Source organism: Ahaetulla prasina, chromosome 3, assembly GCF_028640845.1.
Source record: "Ahaetulla prasina isolate Xishuangbanna chromosome 3, ASM2864084v1, whole genome shotgun sequence".
NCBI classification, from domain to species: domain Eukaryota; kingdom Metazoa; phylum Chordata; class Lepidosauria; order Squamata; family Colubridae; genus Ahaetulla; species Ahaetulla prasina.
The window spans coordinates 14216196-14237222 of record NC_080541.1 but is presented as its reverse complement, the minus strand read 5'-3'; the positions used below and the strand labels follow the sequence as shown (position 1 = coordinate 14237222).

The window sequence follows — 21027 nt, the reverse complement described above, 5'->3', positions numbered from 1 at the left end:
GATGGATGGATGGATGGATGGATGGATACAGGGAGGGAGGGAGGGAAGGAGGGAGGGAGAGATAAAACGTTATGGTTATTACCAAATGGAATATGGAAAAACAGTGGCTGCATGTGAGGAGTGTTGACATATTGAGTATGGGGGCTACAAACCAGCGGTGAAATCTAAAAAATTTCCCTACCGGTTCTGTGGGCGTGGCTTAATTGGTGGGCGTGGCTTGGTGGTCAGATGGCTTGGTGGGCGTGGCCAATAACAATAAATAATAAAAAGAATAAACAAAGTATAAAAAAACAATAAGAGGTACCAAAAATCAACTTTCACACTTTACACACACACAACACAACACAACTGACTCACACACAATGTAAAAGCAGCTGCACTTCACACTTCACACAGCCACAAAAAGCTCAAAAACCAACTTTCACACTTTACACACATACAACCAAACCCACTTTTAACCCACACTCTTAGCTGCATTGTAGTTGCAAGCCACAATCTCTAAATTTGAGATGATCTTGCAAGCCAGTTTGGAGATGATGCAATTTTTTGTCTTCTGTTCAACTATATCTAATTCTTGGAGACTCTCCAGAAAGTCCCTGCAGTTTTCTTGGCAAAGTTTTTCAAAAGGGATTTGTCATTGCCTCCTTCCTAAGTCAAAGAAGGCAGGACTAAAACTCAGAGCCTTCTGATTTCTAGGCTGATACATTCACCAAAGTGGCTCTCACATACAATATACTTATACACCATGTTGAATGTATTTTCGATAAATGGAAGACTGGAATAAAAATTCTCTTAAGCAAGTAAAATCCCTTAAAAGCAACTTAGAACTAAGGAGAAATTTCCTGACAGTTAGAACAATTAATAAGTGGAACAACTTGCCTGCAGAAGTTGTGAATGCTCCAACACTGGAAATTTTTAAGAAAATGTTGGATAACTATCTGACTGAAATGGTGTAGGGTTTCCTGCCTGGGCAGGGGGTTGGACTAGAAGGCCTCCAAGGTCCCTTCCAACTCTGTTGTTATATTATATTATATTAAAACAAGTAAGATTATACCGCATGAAGTCAGCGATGGTTTGAGTAGTCTATGATTGATTTGCTGAAATGATCAAATTCATACCACACAACTACATAGCCTATACAAAAATCGTGCGGTGCAGTGGTGGGTTTCACATTTTTTTACTACCAGTTCTGTGGGTGGGGCTTGGGGAAGGATACTATAAAATCTCCATTCCCTCCCCAATCCAGGGGAAGGTTACTGCAAAATCCCCATTTCCTCCCGATCAGCTGGGACTTGGGAGGCAAAAAATAGATGGGGAAGGGGGCAGTCAGAATTTTTATTACCAGTTCTCCGAACTACTCAAAATTTCCGCTACCGGTTCTCCAGAACTGGTCAGAACCTGCTGAAACCTACCTCTGGTACGGTGGCCTAGAGGTGGAGCTCTCAACTCACAATCAGGAGGCTGTGAGTTCGATCCTAGGTAGAGAGAAATATTTCTTTCTCTGGGCACACTGAGAATATATCTGCTGGACAAAACTCCGCATTGGCGACTGGAAGGGCATCAGGCCATTATAACGCTCCTCTAGCTCCATTCAGTTGCCCAGACTCCACCTTGCAAGAGATTATGGAGTCGTTAAAAGAAGATGAACTATATAGCCTATACAGACTCACTATGAGCTGGCAGAAAACTTGACGAAGTGCTGGAGATTTCTATAGAAGCAGGAGAAGACCTTGTTATGGTTGGTTCAGCAGATGGAAGACCAGATTCTTTGGAAGCGTTGGTCTTCAGCCACCAGGAAGCTTGTACCAATGGAACTTCTGGTCCTTCTGCTTTTCCAGGTTTGAGCCAATTTGACTGTTTCGTCAACCACAGGTCTTCCTTCAAAGTACCGGTATGTGTCCAGGTAGGCAACTTTGGAACTGAAAGATGTTAAACATAGTTATTGTTTGTGGAATGCGTTTCAGCTTCACACTCATACATTCCACATCATTGTATCTAAAGGCTGTACAGGGATATTAGATCTCTAGGGATACCACTTGACGTACTCAACAGGCTAAAAGTTGGTAGGATAAAATACAGAAAAGCAGACAATTCAAACCCCACCCCCCAAAAAATGAAATATTGCTAATAAATGTAATATTGATTAGCCTGTTGTTTCACTAGCTTGTGTCCAGGAGGTATCTTCCCTATTCTTTCACCACCATTCGATCGGCAATCTTATGAACATTCATGAGTGAGGGATGGAAGGATGATGGATGGATGGATGGATGGATGGATGGATGGATGGATGGATAGAGGGAGGGAGGGAGGGAGGGAAGGAGGGAGGGAGAGATAAAACGTTATGGCTATTACCAAATGGAATATGGAAAAACAGTGGCTGCATGTGAGGAGTGTTGACATGTTGAGTATGGGGGCTACAAACCAGCGGTGAAATCTAAAAAATTTCCCTATCGGTTCTGTGGGTGTGGCTTAATTGGTGGGCGTGGCTTGGTGGTCATGGCCAATAACAATAAATAATAAAAATAATAAACAAAGTATAAAAAAACAATAAGAGGTACCAAAAATCAACTTTCACACTTTACACACACACAACACAACACAACTGTCTCACACCCAGTGTAAAAGCAGCTCCACTTCACACTTCACACAGCCACAAAAAGCTCAAAAACCAACTTTCACACTTTACACACATACAACACAACACAACACAACTGTCTCACACCCAGTGTAAAAGCAGCTCCACTTCACACAGCCACAAAAAGCTCAAAAACCAACTTTCACACTTTACACACACACACACACACACACACACAAAATATGCCACATACAGCTTTCTGAGATTTTGTGTGTTTGTGTAGTTAGAGTGAAACACTACAGAAACACACCAAATCTCAGAAAGCTGCACAAATATTTTATTTTATTTTATTTTATTGTGGACTTCAAATCCCAGAGTTCCTCAGCCAGCAAAGCCAGCCAGTTGATCACCGAGGAAATAGATTAGCAGAATAGATTGATTCTGTCTGGTTGAAACTGAAACTGCTTTTGGGCTGGAAAAAGAGCCATGCCTTCATCAGTAATCAGGTAAGTGCCTTAGAATCTCTACTTTTACTTTAAGTAAGAGTACAAGTAAGGTTCTGCTGTTTTTTACTTTTAAAAGGCCTGTTTCTGCTGAAGCAAAACCGGCTTTTAAAAGTTAAAAAAAAAAAACCTCTGCAGATGGTGCGGCTCAGCAGAGGTGTTGGGGGCAGGGATTTTTGCTACCGATCCTCTGAACCAGCAGCTGCCATCGCTACCAGATTGCGCGATCCCATCCGATCCGGGAGCATTTCACCCCTGCTACAAACCCTAGTACCGTGATGGTGAACATATGGTATGCGTGCCACAGCTGTCACGCAGAGCCCTTTTTGCAGGCATGTGAGCCATCATCCAGCTCAGCTCCACCGTGCATGCGAGCACATCTCCTGCCAGCCAGCTGATTTTCAGGATGAACGGGGGTGGAGCGCATGCGGGAGATACATGTGTGAGGGGTCACGCATTGCATGTCCAGGGGGCAGGGGTTGTGCGCGCATATGTGACGGACAGGGGGAGCACTGGGGGTGCGGTGCCCCCCTGCAGCCCATATTTTGGCCCAGGAGGCTGCAGAGAGGCCTAAAATGGGGTGGGGGGGTGGTCACACATGCATGCGCAGGGGAGCAATGGGGAGCTGGGGGGTGCGTGTGAGCATGCGCAGCGGGGCACATTGCATTATGGGTGCCGGTGCACTCTTTCAGCACATGAGAAAAAGGTATTTTCTCCCTAGTATTTCCAGCTGGTCAGTTCAAACCAGCTTACATGCCAGCCAGCTTGTCAATGTGGATATACATTGTCTGAGGAGCGAGAAAATGTCTCTCCTGTGTACAACAATCTGTTAAGTGTACAACGATCAAATTCTTTCAGCTCCTCCTATTTGGACCTAAGTTCTTTTAAAATACGAACAGATCTTCAAGAGGAAACCAAGGAACAAAATATTGACCTAGAGTGGGACAAAAAAAAAAAAAGTTGACAGTCGCAAAGAGCTTCTGATTAAAGCTTGAACTTTCTACAAATCTGGGAGAAAATAGAGGAGCCTGATGCAGAAACATTATCTTTGTAAAGTTAGGTATGTCTAGCCCTGAATATTCATTTTTGGTGTGGCACCAGCTTTATTGTGTTCTGTTCTTGTTCTTTCTCCTTCTTCCTTCTTCCATTTTCTTATTTTTCTCTCTCTCTCTCTAAGAGGAATAATACAAAATCTGGTGTAAAATTCTGACTTTATTTCACCCAAGTCAAACTGTGAAAAACTGAGGTCAAAGTGAAAAAAACTGAACGCCTGAACTTTTTGCTCCAACTGGGAAAAAGGTGAAATTTTGATTTTAGGTTTTGATAAGTAGAATGGTTTTGTTGTTCTTGAAATGGCTTGAAATGTGGAGAAATATAAAGCTATATTACATTACTGAGGTTTTAGTTCTTTTTGTAATCTACTGCACTGAAAAAAGTCAGAAGTCTCTATTCTCTCTCTCTCTCTCTCTCTTTCTTTCTTTCTTTCTTTCTTTCTTTCTTTCTTTCCAGACCCTTGTTTTTTCTTCTCTTAGTTTTCTTTTGTTTCTTTTTGTGTTTTTATCTTACAATCAAATTTAACATTAAGATGTTAAAAACTACAAAGATCAAATTATTCAGCTTTTGAGATAGGAAAGATTCTTTTGTATATCCCTGGTATTTAAAAGAGAGAGGGAGGGAGGGAGGGGGAGAGAGAGGGAGAGAGAGGGAGAAAGGGAGAGACAGACACAGAGAGAGAGAGGGCTGTAATAATCTTTCATGACATGCAACAACTGTAACATACGACTGCTTCTTTCACACTGTCTAATGTCAGAACTGGCTCCAATGAACACGCAGCTGGGGACTACTCTAAACCAGGGATCTCCACCTTGGTCCCTTTAAGACTTGTGGACTTCAACACCCAGAGTTCCTCAGCTAGCTTTGCTGGCTGAGGGACTCTGGGACTTGAAGTCCACAAGTCTTAAAGGGACCAAGGTTGGAGACCCCTGCTCTAAACCCTCTTTTCATTGCTCAGTCTCTCTCTCTTCTGAATTAACATAATCAGGACATAATGTTAGACCCAAAGAACTAAGAGTGACACATGGAGATTCTTCTTTGAATTTTTATTTTTATTTTTAATTTTCTTTTAATGCAAAACATTCCCTGATTCATTAAACAGTGTGTCGTCTGGGTACAAATTTTTTGTGTCATAACAGTTAAAGCTTACCACCATATTCATTATTTATATCTACTCTTACTTTAATATTAATGCTTAATACTCAACATATCTATTATCATAACAGTTCCCTTCTTAACTTATTTGACTTGATTACTGCTGATGAAAACGTGATTAAGGTAATATTGGAATATTGCAGAAATGAATAGATTAACATTTGCAATTAAAGGAAAGGAAGAAAGCTGATTATTACAATATATGGGATTTATTTTATCCATGGTTAGAGAATAAATATGAAAGTAAGGTATAATAAAGTCAGATAAGTTAAGATGGAGATTCTTCCGAGTAGCTGCTTTATAGTTACAGGACCCAATCTGGATCGGTCACTGGGACCAGACGTTTTGTCTTGTGCTGGAGCCCATCTTCAGAGAATTTCTCTTTAGGCTAGACTCGTGCTAGAGAAGTTCTCTTGAGGATGGGCTCCAGCACAGGTCTGAAAGATCAGAAGACAAAACCTCTGGTCCCAATGCCGATCCAGATTGGATCCTGCAGCATTATCCTGGGACACGTATATTCGCCTTCATTCGTGATGATAATAATAATAATAATAATAATAATAATAATAATAACAACAACAACAACAACAACAACAACAACAACAACAACAACAATAACAATAATAATAATAATAATTTAATTTGTATACCGCCCTTCTCCCGAAGGACTCAGGGCGGTTTACAGCCAGAATAAAAATACAGCAATACATACAATATTAAAAACAAACATTAAAAAACTTATTAAATTTGGCCTAATATTAAAATACAAGTAACACTAAAAGTTAATATAAAATTAAAACCCCATAAAATCAGCTAAAAATTAAAATTAAAATTCAAGCCAGTCCAGCAAGACGAAACAAATAAGTCTTAAGTTCGCGGCGAAAGGTCCGAAGGTCAGGTATTTGTCGAAGTCCAGGGGGAAGCTCGTTCCACAGGGTGGGAGCCCCCACAGAGAAGGCTCTTCCCCTGGGGGCCGCCAGCCGACATTGCTTGGCTGACGGCACCCTAAGGAGTCCCTCTCTGTGAGAACGCACCGGTCGCTGGGAGATACAAGATGGCAGTAGGCGGACCCGTAAATATCCCGGTCCTAAGCCATGGAGTGCTTTAAAGATGGTAACCAATACCTTGAAGCGCACCCGGAAGACAACATGTAGCCAGTGCAGTCTGCGCAGGATGGGTGTTACATGGGAGCTCCGAACAGCTCCCTCTATCACTGCATTCTGTCCAGTTAGTCCAGCTGCATTCTGGACTAACTGGAGCCTCCGAGTGCTCTTCAAGGGGAGCCCCATGTAGAGAGCATTGCAGTAATCCAAGCGAGAAGTAACGAGAGCATGAGTGACTGTGCATAGGGCATCCCGGTCCAGGAAGGGGCGCAACTGGCGAACCAGGCGAACCTGATAAAAAGCTCTCCTGGAGACGGTCGTCAGGTGATCTTCAAACGACAACCGCCCATCCAGGAGAACGCCCAAGTTGCGCACCCTTTCCATCGGGGCCAATGACTCGCCCTCAACAGTCAGCCGCAGCTGCAGCTGACTGTACCGGGGTGCCAGCATCCACAGCCACTCCGTCTTGGAGGGATTGAGCTTGAGCCTGTTCCTCCCCATCCAGACCCGTACGGCTTCCAGACATCGGGACAGTACTTCGATAGCTTCATTGGGGTGGCCTGGGGTGGAAAAGTACAGCTGCGTATCATCAGCGTACAGTTGGTATCTCACCCCAAAACCACTGATGATCTCACCCAGCGGCTTCATATAGATGTTGAACAGGAGAGGCAAGAGAATCGACCCCTGCGGCACCCCACACATGAGGCGCCTCGGGGTCGATCTCTGCCCCCCTGTCAACACCGTCTGCATCCGGTCAGAGAGGTAGGAGGAGAACCACCGATAAACGGTGCCTCCCACTTCCAACCCTTCCAACCGGCGCAGCAGGATACCATGGTCGATGGTATCGAAAGCCGCTGAGAGGTCTAATAGGACCAGGGCAGAGGAGTAACCCTTATCCCTGGCCCTCCAGAGATCACCCACCAATGCGACCAAAGCTGTCTCCGTACTGTATCCAGGCTGGAAGCCAGACTGGAACGGGTCTAAATAGACGGTTTCATCCAGGTACTGGGGTAGTTGACATGCCACCGCACTCTCTACAACCTTCGCCATAAAACGAAGGTTGGAGACTGGACGATAATTTCCTAAAACAGCTGGGTCCAGGGAAGGCTTCTTGAGGAGAGGTCTCACCACCGCCTCTTTCAAGGCAGCGGGAAAGACCCCCTCCCGCAAAGAAGCATTTGTAATTCCCCGGAGCCAGCCTCGTGTCACCTCCTGCATGGCCAGCACCAACCAGGATGGGCACGGGTCCAGTAAACATGTGGTGGCATTCAACCTTCCCAGCAACCTTTCCATGTCCTCGGGAGTCACAGGGTCAAAACCATCCCAAACAGTCTCAACAAGACGGGTCTCGAAACACTCGCCTGGATCTACCCAATTTTGATCCAATCCATCCCGAAGCTGAACGATTTTATTGTATAGATAACTGTTAAATTCCTCGGCACACCCTTGTAATGGGTCCTCCCGCCCCTCCTGTTGAAGGAGAGAGCGGGTAACCCAAAACAGGGCGGCCGGGCAGTTATCTGCCGACGCAATGAGGGAGGAAACGTAGGAACGCTTCGCATCCCTCAATGCCACTAGGTAGGTCCTACTCAGAATGGCTGGATCTCCAGACACTCTCTAGGTGTCTTCTCCGGCGTTTCATCTCCCTCAGCTCCTCGGAGAACCAAGGAGCTGGTTGAGACCTGCGCCGGGTCAGAGGCCACAAAGGCACGACACGGTCCAAAGCTCCAGCCACGGCCTGTTCCCAGGCCGCAACTAGTTCTTCAATCGTGCCGCGGGCCAGGTTCTCAGGAAACGGCCCAAGCTCCGTCAGGAACCTCTCTGGGTCCATCAGGCGCCTGGGACGGAACCAACGCATTGGTTCCGTCTCCCTGCGGTGGTGAGTAGCGGTTCAAAAGTCCAGACGAAGAAGAGAATGATCTGACCATGACAAAGGTTCGATAACTAAATCTTTTGAAATCAGTTCATTCGCCCACTGGCCAGAGACAAAAATCAGATCTAGAGTGTGATAAAGCACTATATCTACTATATCAGGGGTCTCCAACCTTGGTCCCTTCAAGACTTGTGGACTTCAACTCCCAGAGTCCCTCAGCCAGTCCCAGAGGGACTCTGGGAGTTGAAGTCCACAAGTCTTAAAGGGACCAAGGTTGGAGACCCCTGTACTATATCACTATATCAACTATAAAGAGTTGGTTATTTGCTTACAGACAGAATCTTGCCAGACTAAGGCGATTATCCAACATAACTATTGATATGCTTGTGAATTGCTACAGACGGTCTGATCTTGGCCTCTTCCTGCCCACCAGAAATTCCAAACTCTGTTGTCCCTTAGCTATCTGGGAAAAAAGGCCTTCCCTCCTGTAACTCCAGACTACCTTCTATCACATATACTCACCCAAGAAATCAGATATGTTACCGGAAAAAGTGTAGTTCACTATAGGAGATTTCTCTATTGCTTCCCATAGATCTGTAAGGTTTCTGCCTATGGAGGGGGAGAAAAAAGGGTGGGAAGATAAAGATATCATTGCTTTTGGTTCAGTGACTACTATAACTAGTGGTCAGATCACTGCACTGAGGTTGTCTGTAGCAGGAACCTGAGCATTGACAGGGTTGAAAAACTTTAACTCCCATAATCCAGAGCAAAAAGTCTTTGCAGAATTTAATACAGTATATCTATCATCTATATCTATATCTATCATCATCATTTTTAACGACGCCATAATCCCTTGCAGGGTGGAGTCTGGGCAACTGAATGGAGCTAGCAGAGCGTTTAATGGCCGGATGCCCTTCCTGTCACCAATGCAGAGTTTTGTTCAGCAGATATATTCTCAATGTGCCCAGAGAGAGAAATATCTGCCTCTACCTAGGATCGAACTCACAGTCTCCTGATTGTGAGGCGAGAACTCCACCGCTTCATCACCACACCACACCACTCCATTTCTATATCTATATCTATATCTATATCTATATCTATATCTATATCAATATCAATATCAATATCAATATCAATATATATATCTGTTGTGTCCTCCCTCGCCTCCGTCCGAGTGATGGCTTAATTAGCCAGCACTATCGGCTCTGGCAGCAGAATAGCAAGCATTTGCCAAGACCCTCCGTTATCTTCCACGACGCTGGTGAGTCACTCAGAAACAAACTTCAGCTCTTAATCAGTGGATTTGCCTGCTACAAAGAGACACAGTAGCTCTCACTGTCTTTTATATCCTGTGGGGTGTGGCTCCATGACTCAGCACTTCCTAGGCCTGCCCCACCCCTGCTTCTGTTGTTCCCACCTCTCCTGCCTACGAAACCTAGGGTCCAGCCAGGCCTGATTGCCATCAGCTGGGTCTGCAGGCGTGGCCTGGGGGGGAAAGGGTCAGGGGATGGAGGCCTCGTTATCTCCTCCACCTGGCCTGCCTCTGGCTCCTGGAGCTGAGCCAGGGAAGCCGATGCTCCCGAGGTAAGTCCTGACGGACCTTCCCCCTCACTGTCCAAGTCACTTTCTGGCAGGAGGCCCAGCTCCAAGTCACTTTCTGGCAGGAGGGCCGGCTCGGGGGGCGCAGACACAACAATATCTATATCTATGTCTATGTCTAGATGGAGGATAGAGGATAGATGATCAATTATGTGCTGCTCTGTAGGCCCCAAGGGAGTCAGCTGAACCAGGTCTTCAAGCATTTCTGAGAGACCAGGACAGTGAGGACCAGTGGGGGGTTGCCCCTGGTTCGGACCAATTCATAAGAACCAGTAGTAAAACTGGTGGGGGGTTCCGGCCACTGACCCGGACGTCATCAGGAAGTTTCTGTGCATGCAAAGTGAGTGAGCATGCATGGTCCTGTTGTGAAATGGTAGTAAAGGTAATTTGAATCCAACCTTCTAGCCCAACCCTCTGCTCAAGCAGGAAACCTTATGCCATTTCAGACAAATGTCCAGACTCTTCTTAAAAATCATTGTTGGAGCATCCACAACTTCTGGAGGCAAGTCATTCTGCTGATTAATTGTTCTAACGGTCAGAAAAATTCTCCTAACTTCTAGGTTGCTTCTCTCCTTGATGAGTTTCCACCCATTGCTTCTTGTCCTGCCCTCGGGTGCTTTGGAGAATATTTTGACTCCCTCTTCTTTGTGGCAACCCCTGAGATATTGGAACACTGCTATCGTGTCTCCCCTAGTCCTTCTTTTCATTAAACTAGACATACCCAGTTCCTGTGCTTAGGTAAGATGGTATAGTCCATAACTGGAACAGGGAAGAGAGATAGAGGCCTAGACACATATATTGGGTTCAACTCTAAGCAGTAAATTCCTGAACAAAGATGAGTCTTAGATTTACCTATTCGTCCTGACATGACACAAATGTAGATGCAGTCTGTATCATTGCTCTGGCTCACTGAAAAAAGACAGGTTTTTTTGGTTAACTTATTTAAGGTTCCTTAAACTGGAACTAAAATCCAAACAGAAACTAATTTTCAATTCGCACACGAAAGGAAATAAGAAAAACTTAAAAAAAAAACCCAAACCATTAACTCTCTGAGGTTCTACAATCAAAATGCCTCAAATGCCAATGGATAACAAAAAAAACTAATACTTACTGATAATTTCTTAAATGCAAAAGGAAATGATTTGGGGGAGGGTTAGAGTTTTTGCCTGATTTTTTCCCCCCTGAAATTGCTTTCTTTGATTGGTTCTATAGTTAAAGGATTGAGATATGGACTGGCTTGGTTCTATGGTGGAAAGCCATCCTCCATAGAATTCAAGTGGGCTTTGTTGTGGCCACCGCCCCCTCCAGCAGCTGAGTCAGAGGAGGAGAAGGAGGTGTGGGAGTCAGTATCAGCAGCAAGCAACCTGAGAGGGGGAAGAGGGAATGGAACTGGCAGAACTGGCAGAAAGAGAGAGGGGGGGGGCGGAGCCTGGGCCTGGGCCATCTGTCAGCCCACAGATGGAGAGTCAACAGCCACCAAGTGTGGAGGTGGCTGATGAGGAAGAGGAGGAACAGCTGGGTCCAGTACCTCATGTGCGGATGCACAGAAGGCAAAGGAGAGGAGAACAATGGAAATCCGTGGGCCGGTCCTTGGGAAGGAACAGCCACCACTGCTAGCGAAGCCCCTTGGCTCTGGGGATAAAAGGCAGGGGGCAGAGATAAATAAATATGGCAGACCACTATTCATCTTCCGGCTAGACAGACTTGTTAGCCTGCGTTGAGAAAGAAACTTTTTGTCGGGGCTGCTGGCGCTCCTATTAAAGAATTTTTGAGGGTTTGTCATGTTTGGAGAACTGGGTCGGAAGAGGCATACATTAAAACTACACAGATTAAAATATTATTAAAACTGTACTAAAACTGAAAGCAAGAGAGCTAAGAGATGGATGGGATGGGATGAGGTCTTCGTACCCATTCAGCCAAATTTTCTTTTCTAAGCTACATTCCCTTCTTCCTCATTTTCTTCATCTAGCCATGTGGAATAAAATGAGTATTGGATTGATCAGCCAAAGGGCCGTGATAGCTCAGGCTGTTAGAAGCCTGTTATTAGAACACAGCAGCCTGCAATTACTGCAGGTTCAAGCCCGGCCCGAGGTCGACTCAGCCTTCCATCCTTTATAAGGTAGGTAAAATGAGGACCCAGATTGTTGGGGGGGCAATAAGTTGACTTTGTAAAATATACAAATAGAATGAGACTATTGCCTTATACACTGTAAGCCGCCCTGAGTCTTCGGAGAAGGGCTGGATATAAATGTAAATAAATAAATAAAAAAAAAGAGACAGCAACCATTTTTTACCTGACACAATGGAAGTCGACTTGAAAATCTCAGTAAGATAACTGGTAGAGTTTCCCACAATGTCCACCAGCAACGCTGTGAAATCTAGAAAAGTAAAGAAAAAAAGTTAAGGATACTCTGGGCCCATAACCAATGTTAAGGACTGTCTGGCTCACAGCCAAAGCTGTGGACTACTGAGCAGAGTCCCCTTTGAGATTGCGCATGAAAGCGACTGAGAATGATTGTGGACAATAACAGTTACTACACAGACAAACTAGGGTTTGATAATATTTTACTTTTAGGGAAAAGCAAAATCATAGTCCAAAAACAATCCAGGTTATTTATTTTATTTATTTATTTATTTTATTTTGTCACAACAATATATGTAGGTATCATACAAAAGATTATATAGTATATAAGCACATATATGAGTAAATATAAGGAGGTATAAGCATATAAATAGGAAGAAGAAAAGGAAAAAAACAATAGGACAGGAACGGTAGGCACGTTTCTGCGCTTATGCACGCCCCTTATGGTCCTCTTAGGAATGGGGTGAAGTCAATAGTAGAAAGTTTTTGGATAAAGCTTTTAGGATTATGGGAAGAGACCACAGAGTCAGGTAAAGTATTCCAAGCACTGATGATTCTGTTACAGAAGTCATATTTTCTGCCATCTAGATTAAAGCGGTTGACATTAAGTTTAAATCTATTAGTTGCTCTAGTATTATTGCAATTAAAGCTGAAGTAGTCTTTAACAGGAAGGACATTACAATAGATGATTCTGTGAGTTATACAGGTTATACACATATAAAGCCAGTCCAGGGATATTTCAAGTCTTCTTACCAATCGTAGACTTGCACAACAAACCAGATCTTCTTTAGGTTCAGCCAAGAACACAGTTCAGTACACAACAGTCAGTAAATATTAAAGAATCGTTAAATAGCCATGATCAAGCAACGATCATGCATAGAGCTCAAACATAGAGTTGCAGCATATCAGCAGGTAACAATGGTGTAGTGTCCAAACAAACCATAGTTTAACTTTCCTTAAGTACATTGGCTACAGAGCTCAGCCAATCAGGATACATGATGATGCAATACAGCCTTAAAGCAATATAATACCTTTCTTACTGCAAACATACATAGTTGGTTTATATATTGCCTGACCAACTAGTTAGACAAATAGCAATTTCCTAACAAGAATGTTGTTGACATTCCAATCTTGTCCTTTCTTCCCATAGAAGACAATGGGACAATAGACAATATCTGTAGCGCAGGGTTGAACTGTGGAATCCTTGAGGGTCTGTGAACTTGGGTGTTTCCTTGCAGACATTTAATTACCCAGCTCGGTAATATCATCAGTGTTGATGTTGTTACCAACTTAGGTAACGAAACAACCGCAAACAAACAGCCAAGCTCAGAGACCACCAAGAATTGTACGGTTTTCTTTCTACTGTCGAAGCAGAGAAAAGTGTGGAGGGTTCAAAAACCTAAAAGACAAGTGGCAATAAATGAATTTGCATAAAACCTATGGCCAAAGCCTGCTACCTTCGACCTTGGAAAATAGACTGTTGCGGGATCACTGAACAAAAAGATTAGTTTACATGGTTCAGAACCTTCTATCTGTTTTCAAGGCTGTTTAAACATGTGGTATTCCTTTGTTGGCAGTATGGAAATCCCATACTTTTTCCCCTTTTTAATTTCTTTGATAGCAGGCTATAGACTGGGTCTCCTAAATCCAGGGTAGGACTATCCTGACATATAAATTCTTGGCATAAACTGTTGCTTAGTTTCTCCCCGCCCCCACAAAAACCCCTATTTTTTTAGTTTTAATATAGTTTAATTTAGTTTTCTTTGAACGATGGTGCTGGAGAAGACTCCTGTGACTCCTTGGACTGCAAGGCGATCCAACCAGTCAGTCGTAGAGGATATCAACCAATGGTGAAATCCAAATTTTTTTACTACCGGTTCTGTGGGAGTGTGGCTTGGTGCGTGTGGTAGGGAAAGGACACAGCAAAATCTCCATTCTCACCCCACTCCTGGGGGAAGGATATTGCAAAATCTCCATTCTCACCCCACTCCAGTGGAAGGATAATGCAAAGTCCCCTTTCCCTTCCCACTCCTGGGGGAAGGATATTGCAAAATCTCCCTTTTCACTCCACTCTGGGGCCAGCTAGAAGTGGTATTTTCCAGTTCTCCGAACTGCTCCAAATTTCCGCTACCGGTTCTCCAGAACCTGTCAGAACCTGCTGGATTTCACCCCTGAGATCAACCCTGGCTGCTCTTTAGAAGGCCAGATCCTGAAGATGAAACTCAAATACTTTGGCTACCTAACGAAAAGGAAGGACTCCCTGGAGAAGAACCTAATGCTAGGAACGATTGAGGGCAAAAAAAGAAGGGGACGACAAAGAATGAGGTGGCTGGATGGAGTCACTGAAGCAGTCGGCGTGAGTTTAAATGGACTTCAGAGGACAGGAAGACCTGGAGGAACATTGTCCATGGGGTCGCAATGGGTCAGACACGACTTTGCAACTAACAACAACAACAACAATTTAGTTTTAATATAGATCATGTGAAAATCTATATTGTACGGAGAAGATATGGTGAGGGTGATTGGGGAGTGACTTTAGTTAATCCAATACTAATAATCTTAATGTTCATATATGTTGTTTACTAATATCTATTCTATTGTCAACAAGAAAAAAAGCTAACATCTACTGAGGATAAAAGACAAAAGAAACAATTAGGAAGAATGTTATTTTTCTTTTTTACTTTTCCACCTCTTAGTGGCAATATATTGCTTGCATGAAACTATAAAGACTGACAAATTACATCTCTTTTGAACTTCTGTTTCACAACTTGCCTGTTAAGTCGTTAGTCCTGTTGTTTAAGCAATAGCAGTATCGTGTGGAGAACTTGGTAGGATCTATGTTCTTTAAGCTGGATACTGTGAACAATAAAATATTATGGACCATAAAATCTTATCCACCAAAAGAATAAGAAAGCCAGTTTGATTAAGGTGCTGAACTAGAAACCAGGAGACTGTGAATTCTAGTCCTACCCTAAGTATGAAAGCTAGCTGGGTAACTGGACCAATCACCAGGAAATGGTGAGTTCTAGTCCCACCTTATTCATGAAAGCTGGCTGGGTGACTTTGGGCCAATCACCAGGAGATGATGAGTTCTGGTCCCACCTCACTCATGAAAGCTGGCTGGGTGACTTTGGGCCAATCACCAGGAGATGAAGAGTTCTAGTCCCACCTCAGACATGAACACTGGCTGGGTGACTTTGGGCCAATCACCAGGAGATGGAGAGTTCTAGTCCCACCTTAGGCATGAAAGTCAGCTGGGTGACTTTGGGCCAATCACCAGGAAATGGTGAGTTCTAGTCCCACCTCACTCATGAAAGCCGGCTGGGTGACTTTGGGCCAACCCAATTCACTTCACAGTATTGTTGTCATAGGGAAAATAGGAGGAGGAAGGAGTATTAGGTATTTTACCACTTTGAATTACTTATAAAAAAAAATAAAGGCAGGATATAAACAAACTAAAATTCTATTGGGTGGTCCCAATTATCATTAACTTACTATTGTAGAGGACAATGGAAACTTTGTGGAAGGCGTACGAACTATAAGATACGATGCTCAGCAAAGAGAAGAATTCTTTTGTTCCTGTGGAAATACAATTTAAAAACAGTCACCCTACTCATAATTAAAAGAGCTGCAAGGAAACTAACTTTCTATTCCACTTATGTAGGGCTGCTAAAATGCCTCGTGAATACTTTGGGCCCCACAGGAATCCATAATACATTTCACTCCCTGAGTTTCTGATAAAATTTATTCTCTGGAATCCCTGGGGAATAGAGAAGAAAGATGGAGAATTGGCAGGTAGGACTCAGAGTTGGGTAGATTTGGGGGAAACATGTTGAATACAAGGATGCTTGCAAATAAATATTTATGGGGCTTGCAGGTGGAGCTGGTGTAGTCTTTAGATATTGTCGTGTTCCGGATGATAGCATCAGATTTCTGACTTTGACACGTCAAGAAATAACAGAGCTATTTTACATTCATTTGGGAGTCTCCCCCCAAATAAGACGTCCCCTGATAATAAGCCCAATCGGGCTTTTCAGCGCATGGCAAAAAGACCAAGCACTTATTTCAGAGTTCAAAAAAATATAAGACAGGGTCTTGTTTTCGGGGAAACACAGGAGAAGCCGTGGTGGCGCTGTAGTTAGAATGCAGTATTGCAGGCTAACTCTGCCCAATGATAGGAGTTCGATTCTGACCAGTGTTCTGACCCAGCTTTCGGAAGTAGTGATAAGATGTTTACTCATGAGTAACACAACCCCCCCTTTTTTTATAACAGGGCAGTAACAGTCATTTATTCAAATAATAATATCACATTATCACAGATGATAAACAAAAAAATCAAATGTAATTAGTCCCAACAAACCTGGGTTTAGCCAATTGCTTGCTGTATACTAGAAACGAACAATTGTTTGTGACAACCGACCACTCCCAAACCCCTCCTATTTATTTCCCAGCCAGGGAGAGTCTGGCTATCATCTGCGTCTGCCTCTCTCTGAGAGCCGGCTTATTGCTTTCCTTTGCTCTCTTCTCCTTTCCTCTCTGTGCATACGTGCACCTGGGACGGGCCCCATCTGTTCCTCCTCCTCACTCAGCTCAGGCCCCAAAGACATCTGCCTCTCCATCTGAGGGAGGACGGAAGGCCCCAACTCTGCCTCTGCCTCCAATGGCTGTTTTCTTATCAGAGCCTTCCAAAAGCTCCAAAGCTGGCCCAGGTTCTCCCTTAATGTCCTCCTGGTCAGATTTTGCTGTTAGCTCTGCTGGCAGGCGACGGGCCACAACAACCGGCTCAAGTTTAACTCAGACTTCCATCCATCCTTCTGAGGTTGGTGAAACGAGGACCCAGATTGTTGGGGGCAATAGGCTGACTCTGTAAACCACTTAGAGAAGTGGTGTAATTCATTATGAAGCGGTATATAAGTCTAACGGCTATTGCTATTGCTATATTTTCCAGGGTTTTGGGCAGTGGCTCCACTTCATATGCTGTTGTGTCTGCGCCCCCCGAGCCGGGCCCCCTGCCAGGAAGTGACTTGGAAAGTGAGGGGGAAGGGCCATCAGGACTTATCTCGGGAGCACCAGCTTCCCTGGTCCAGCTCCAGGAGCCAGAGGCAGGCCAGGTGGAGGAGATAACGAGGTCTCCCCCCCCAGGCCAAGCCTCCAAACCCAGCTGATGGCAATCAGGCCTGGCTGGACCCTAGGTTTCATAGGCACGAGAGGCGGGAACAACAGAAACAGGGGTGGGGCAGGCCTAGGAAGTGCTGAGTCATGGAGCCACACCCCACAGGATATAAAAGCAGCAGGGCTGCTATGCCTCTTCATAGCAGGCAAATCAACTGCTTGACTAGAGCTGAAGTACTGTTTGTTGACTCATCGGCATCAAGGGAGATAACAGAGACACTTGGCAGACGCTCGCTAATTTGCTGCCAGAGCTGATAGTGCCGACTAATTAAGCCATCGCTCGGACTGAGGCGAGGGGGACAGAACATATGTGTTTCTCTTTTCCAATGTCTTCGTCTGCTGGTTGAATGTGATTCATCAAAGAGAAAAAAGTCATCCAATGAGAAGCTACCTCTGAGAGCGGTGTTTAGCATGCCATTCACCATCCCCGTCAGGTTCATCGCTGCCAGATCAACCAATTTTGCAGGGAGCTCTGAAAAAGAAAAGTACAACTAGTCCTTGATTTGCAGCCATTCCTTTAGTGACCGTTCCAAGTTACAACGGCACTGAAGAAAGTGACTTATGACCATTTTTTACACTTATGACCATTGTGGCATTCCCCATGGTCACGTGATCAAAATTCAGACGCTCGGCAACTGGCTCGTGCTTATTACAGTTGTGACCTTCTGACAACGGGAAAGCCAGCTTCACTTAACAACCATGTTACTGATTCAGCCATGCTAGTGATTCACTTAACAGCTGTGACAAGAAAAGTTGTAACATTTTACAGGGCAAATCTCACTTAACTCTGGTGGCTCAGACTGCTAAGACAGTCTGTTATTAACAGCAGCTGCTTGCAATTACTGCAGGTTCTAGTCCCACCAGGCCCAAGGTTGACTCAGCCTTCCATCCTTTATAGGGTAGGTAAAATGAGGACCCAGATTGTTGGGGGCAATAAAGTTGACTTTGTATATAATATACAAATGGATGAAGACTATTACTTAACACAGTGTAAGCCGTCCTGAGTCTTCGGAGAAGGGCGGGATATAAATTCAAATTAAAAAAAAATAACAACTCTCTGGCTCAACAACAAAAATTTTGGGCTCCCTTGTGATCATAAGTCAAGGACAACCTGTACACAATGCTGACATTCACACGATTTATAATATCACTTCCTAAATTATACGCATGTTCCATCATGCACTGACTGCCCCATCATGCACTGGGCCATGTCCCATTATGCACTGTTCCTGGATGGGAGAAGGGTAAGGATAAAGACCTATTTATCAGATTTCTACCTCACTGAACTACACACCAGAGCAGTGAGGGCATTCAGCCGGTTGGGGCCGATTCAGGCGAACTGGTAGTTAAATTACTAACTGGCCCGCCTTTTCCCACCCTGCCCCTTCCAGGAGTCCCCACACACCCTATTTTGGCTCCCAGGTAAGTGCAGGGAGGCCTCCTAGGCAGTGGTGAAATGTATAATTTGTTACTACCGGTTCTTTAGGCGTGGCTTGCGAGGGGGGGCGTAATGTGACTGGGTGGGCATGGCCAAATTTTCTTTTTTTTTGCTTTTAAAAGCATTTTTTCTACAATCTCTTCAGCCGAAGATGTTTTTTAAAAAATGCTTTTAAAAGGGTCTGACGATCCCAGCTGAGTTGCCTGATCATCAGAGGCTTTTCTTTTCTTTTAAAAGCTTTTTTTTTTGCCTTTAAAAGAAAAAAAAAGCCTCTGACAATCAGGCAACTCAGCTGGGATTGTCAGACCCTTTTAAAAGCATTTTTAACAACCTCTTCATCCAAAGAGGTTGTAGAAAAAATGCTTTTAAAAGGCTCTGACGATCCCAGCCGAACCGCGCGATCAACAGAGGCTTTTTTTTTTACTTTTAAAAGCATTTTTTCAGCCGAAAAAAAAATGCTTTTAAAAGTAAAAAAAAAAAAAAACAACCTCTGATGATTGCGCGGCTCAGCTGGGCATGGTGGGGCAGGGATTTTTGCTACCGGTTCTCTGAACCATCCGCCACCATCGCTATCAGATTGGGACCATTTCACCCCTGCTCCTAGGCCCAAAATGGGACACGGGGGGGGGGACGCATCCCCCCACAGCCCATTTTTGCTCCCAGGGGGGTGCAGAAGGCTGAGTGCTGCCTGCCACACCCCCTGGCCATGCCCACCATGGCCACACCCAGCCAGCCAATCTTTTTTTTTTATTGAAAAAGTTTTACAAAAAAATTTTTTTCAACAATTATCACCCCCACCTCCCTCCACCCTCCACCCTCTCCCCTCCACCCTCCCCTTGACTCTTCCCCACCCCCACCCCCACACCGAGACTTCCCAGAGCAAAATACAGGGTATTACATCTAACAATCATAAGCTAAAATACAGCAATAAACCATCACCCATAACTTCTCCTCTCCCCTTTGCAACCTTAACTCCCCTTTCCCATTTAAACAAATACACTAATACAGTACAATTCCTACAATCGCTCATAAGCTATTTGATATTTTTTAGTCTGATATTTGTTTTGAATATAATCAATCCAACTTCTCCAGCCAGCCAGCCAATCATTAGGGCAGAGAACCAGTTGTTAAATTATTGGAATCCCACCACTGCCCCAGCGGCATCGTGAATTGAGAAGTTTTGTCAAAAAAAAGACCAGAATTCTCAGTTTTGATTTAAAGTCTCAGCTCAACAGGCCAGACAACATAGGATGAATATGGACTGTTGATATTCTGGTTCCTGATGAGTGTGGGGGAAAAAATTCCAGGTGCTCTAATGAGTGATGGGAAATGTCCTAGCTATTATTACCTTTGTGTTGGAAGCACCTACCAAGGCACTTCTGGGTTGAAAGGATTACCCGATAACATCACCATTGCCCAAGGGAGGCCCGAGGGGGCTCCTCTCATGTCCCTGCTATTTTCCCTCTGACGTGGTACTTATTTATCTACTTGCACGTGCATGCTTTCGAACTGCTAGGTGGGCAAGAGCTAAGACAAATGAATGGGAGCTCATTCCGTCACGTGGCTCGCTCTCGGGTTTTGAACTGCTGAGCTGTTGACCTCTCAACGGTCTTTTGTCTCAGCGTCCTAACCACACGAGCCACCATAGCCCCATATGTGCCAGCTAAAGCCCTGGAGACCTTATAGGATCCTCTCTTGGCAATATTGGGCTATAGGCAGCAGTCACTGCATAGTCACCTTTGCACCATTTTGGGCATGCATGCAGTGTCAGAATGCACATAGAAAAGGGTTTGCACTATGGCCATGAAACATTGTTTGATTTACTCTGACACCCCTCTTCCTCCTCCTTCTTTCTCCTCCTTTTTGCAACAGAATAACAGTTGGAAGGGACCTTGGAGGTCTTCTAGTCTAGTCCAACTCCCGGCTCAGGCAGGAAACCCTATATTTTTTATTTATTTATTTGTCACAACATCATACAAAAAGATTATGTAGTATATACACATATAAACATATATAGGAAGAAGAAAAGAAAAACAATAGGACAGGAACGGTAGGCACGTTTGTGCGCTTATGCACGCCCCTTATGGTCCTCTTAGGAATGGGGTGAGGTCAATAGTAGAAAGTTTTTGGTTAAAGCTATTAGGATTATGGGAAGAGACCACAGAGTCAGGTAAAGTATTCCAAGCACTGATGA

At 44.3% G+C, this 21027-nt stretch overlaps 1 protein-coding gene across 1 annotated transcript in view; it reads right to left on the bottom strand.

Moving 5' to 3' along the window:
- The window catches only part of LOC131194211 (otoconin-90-like), a 107343-nt gene extending 89508 nt beyond the window's left edge, over positions 1–17835 (bottom strand). The window contains exons 1-4 of the mRNA XM_058174943.1: positions 17787–17835; positions 15719–15802; positions 12156–12239; positions 8785–8871 (exon numbers count right to left, since the gene is read on the bottom strand). Of these exons, the coding sequence (XP_058030926.1) occupies positions 8785–8871; positions 12156–12239; positions 15719–15802; positions 17787–17835 (304 nt within the window). The remainder of the gene's footprint in view (positions 1–8784; positions 8872–12155; positions 12240–15718; positions 15803–17786) is intronic.
- Positions 17836–21027: the final 3192 nt, after the last annotated feature.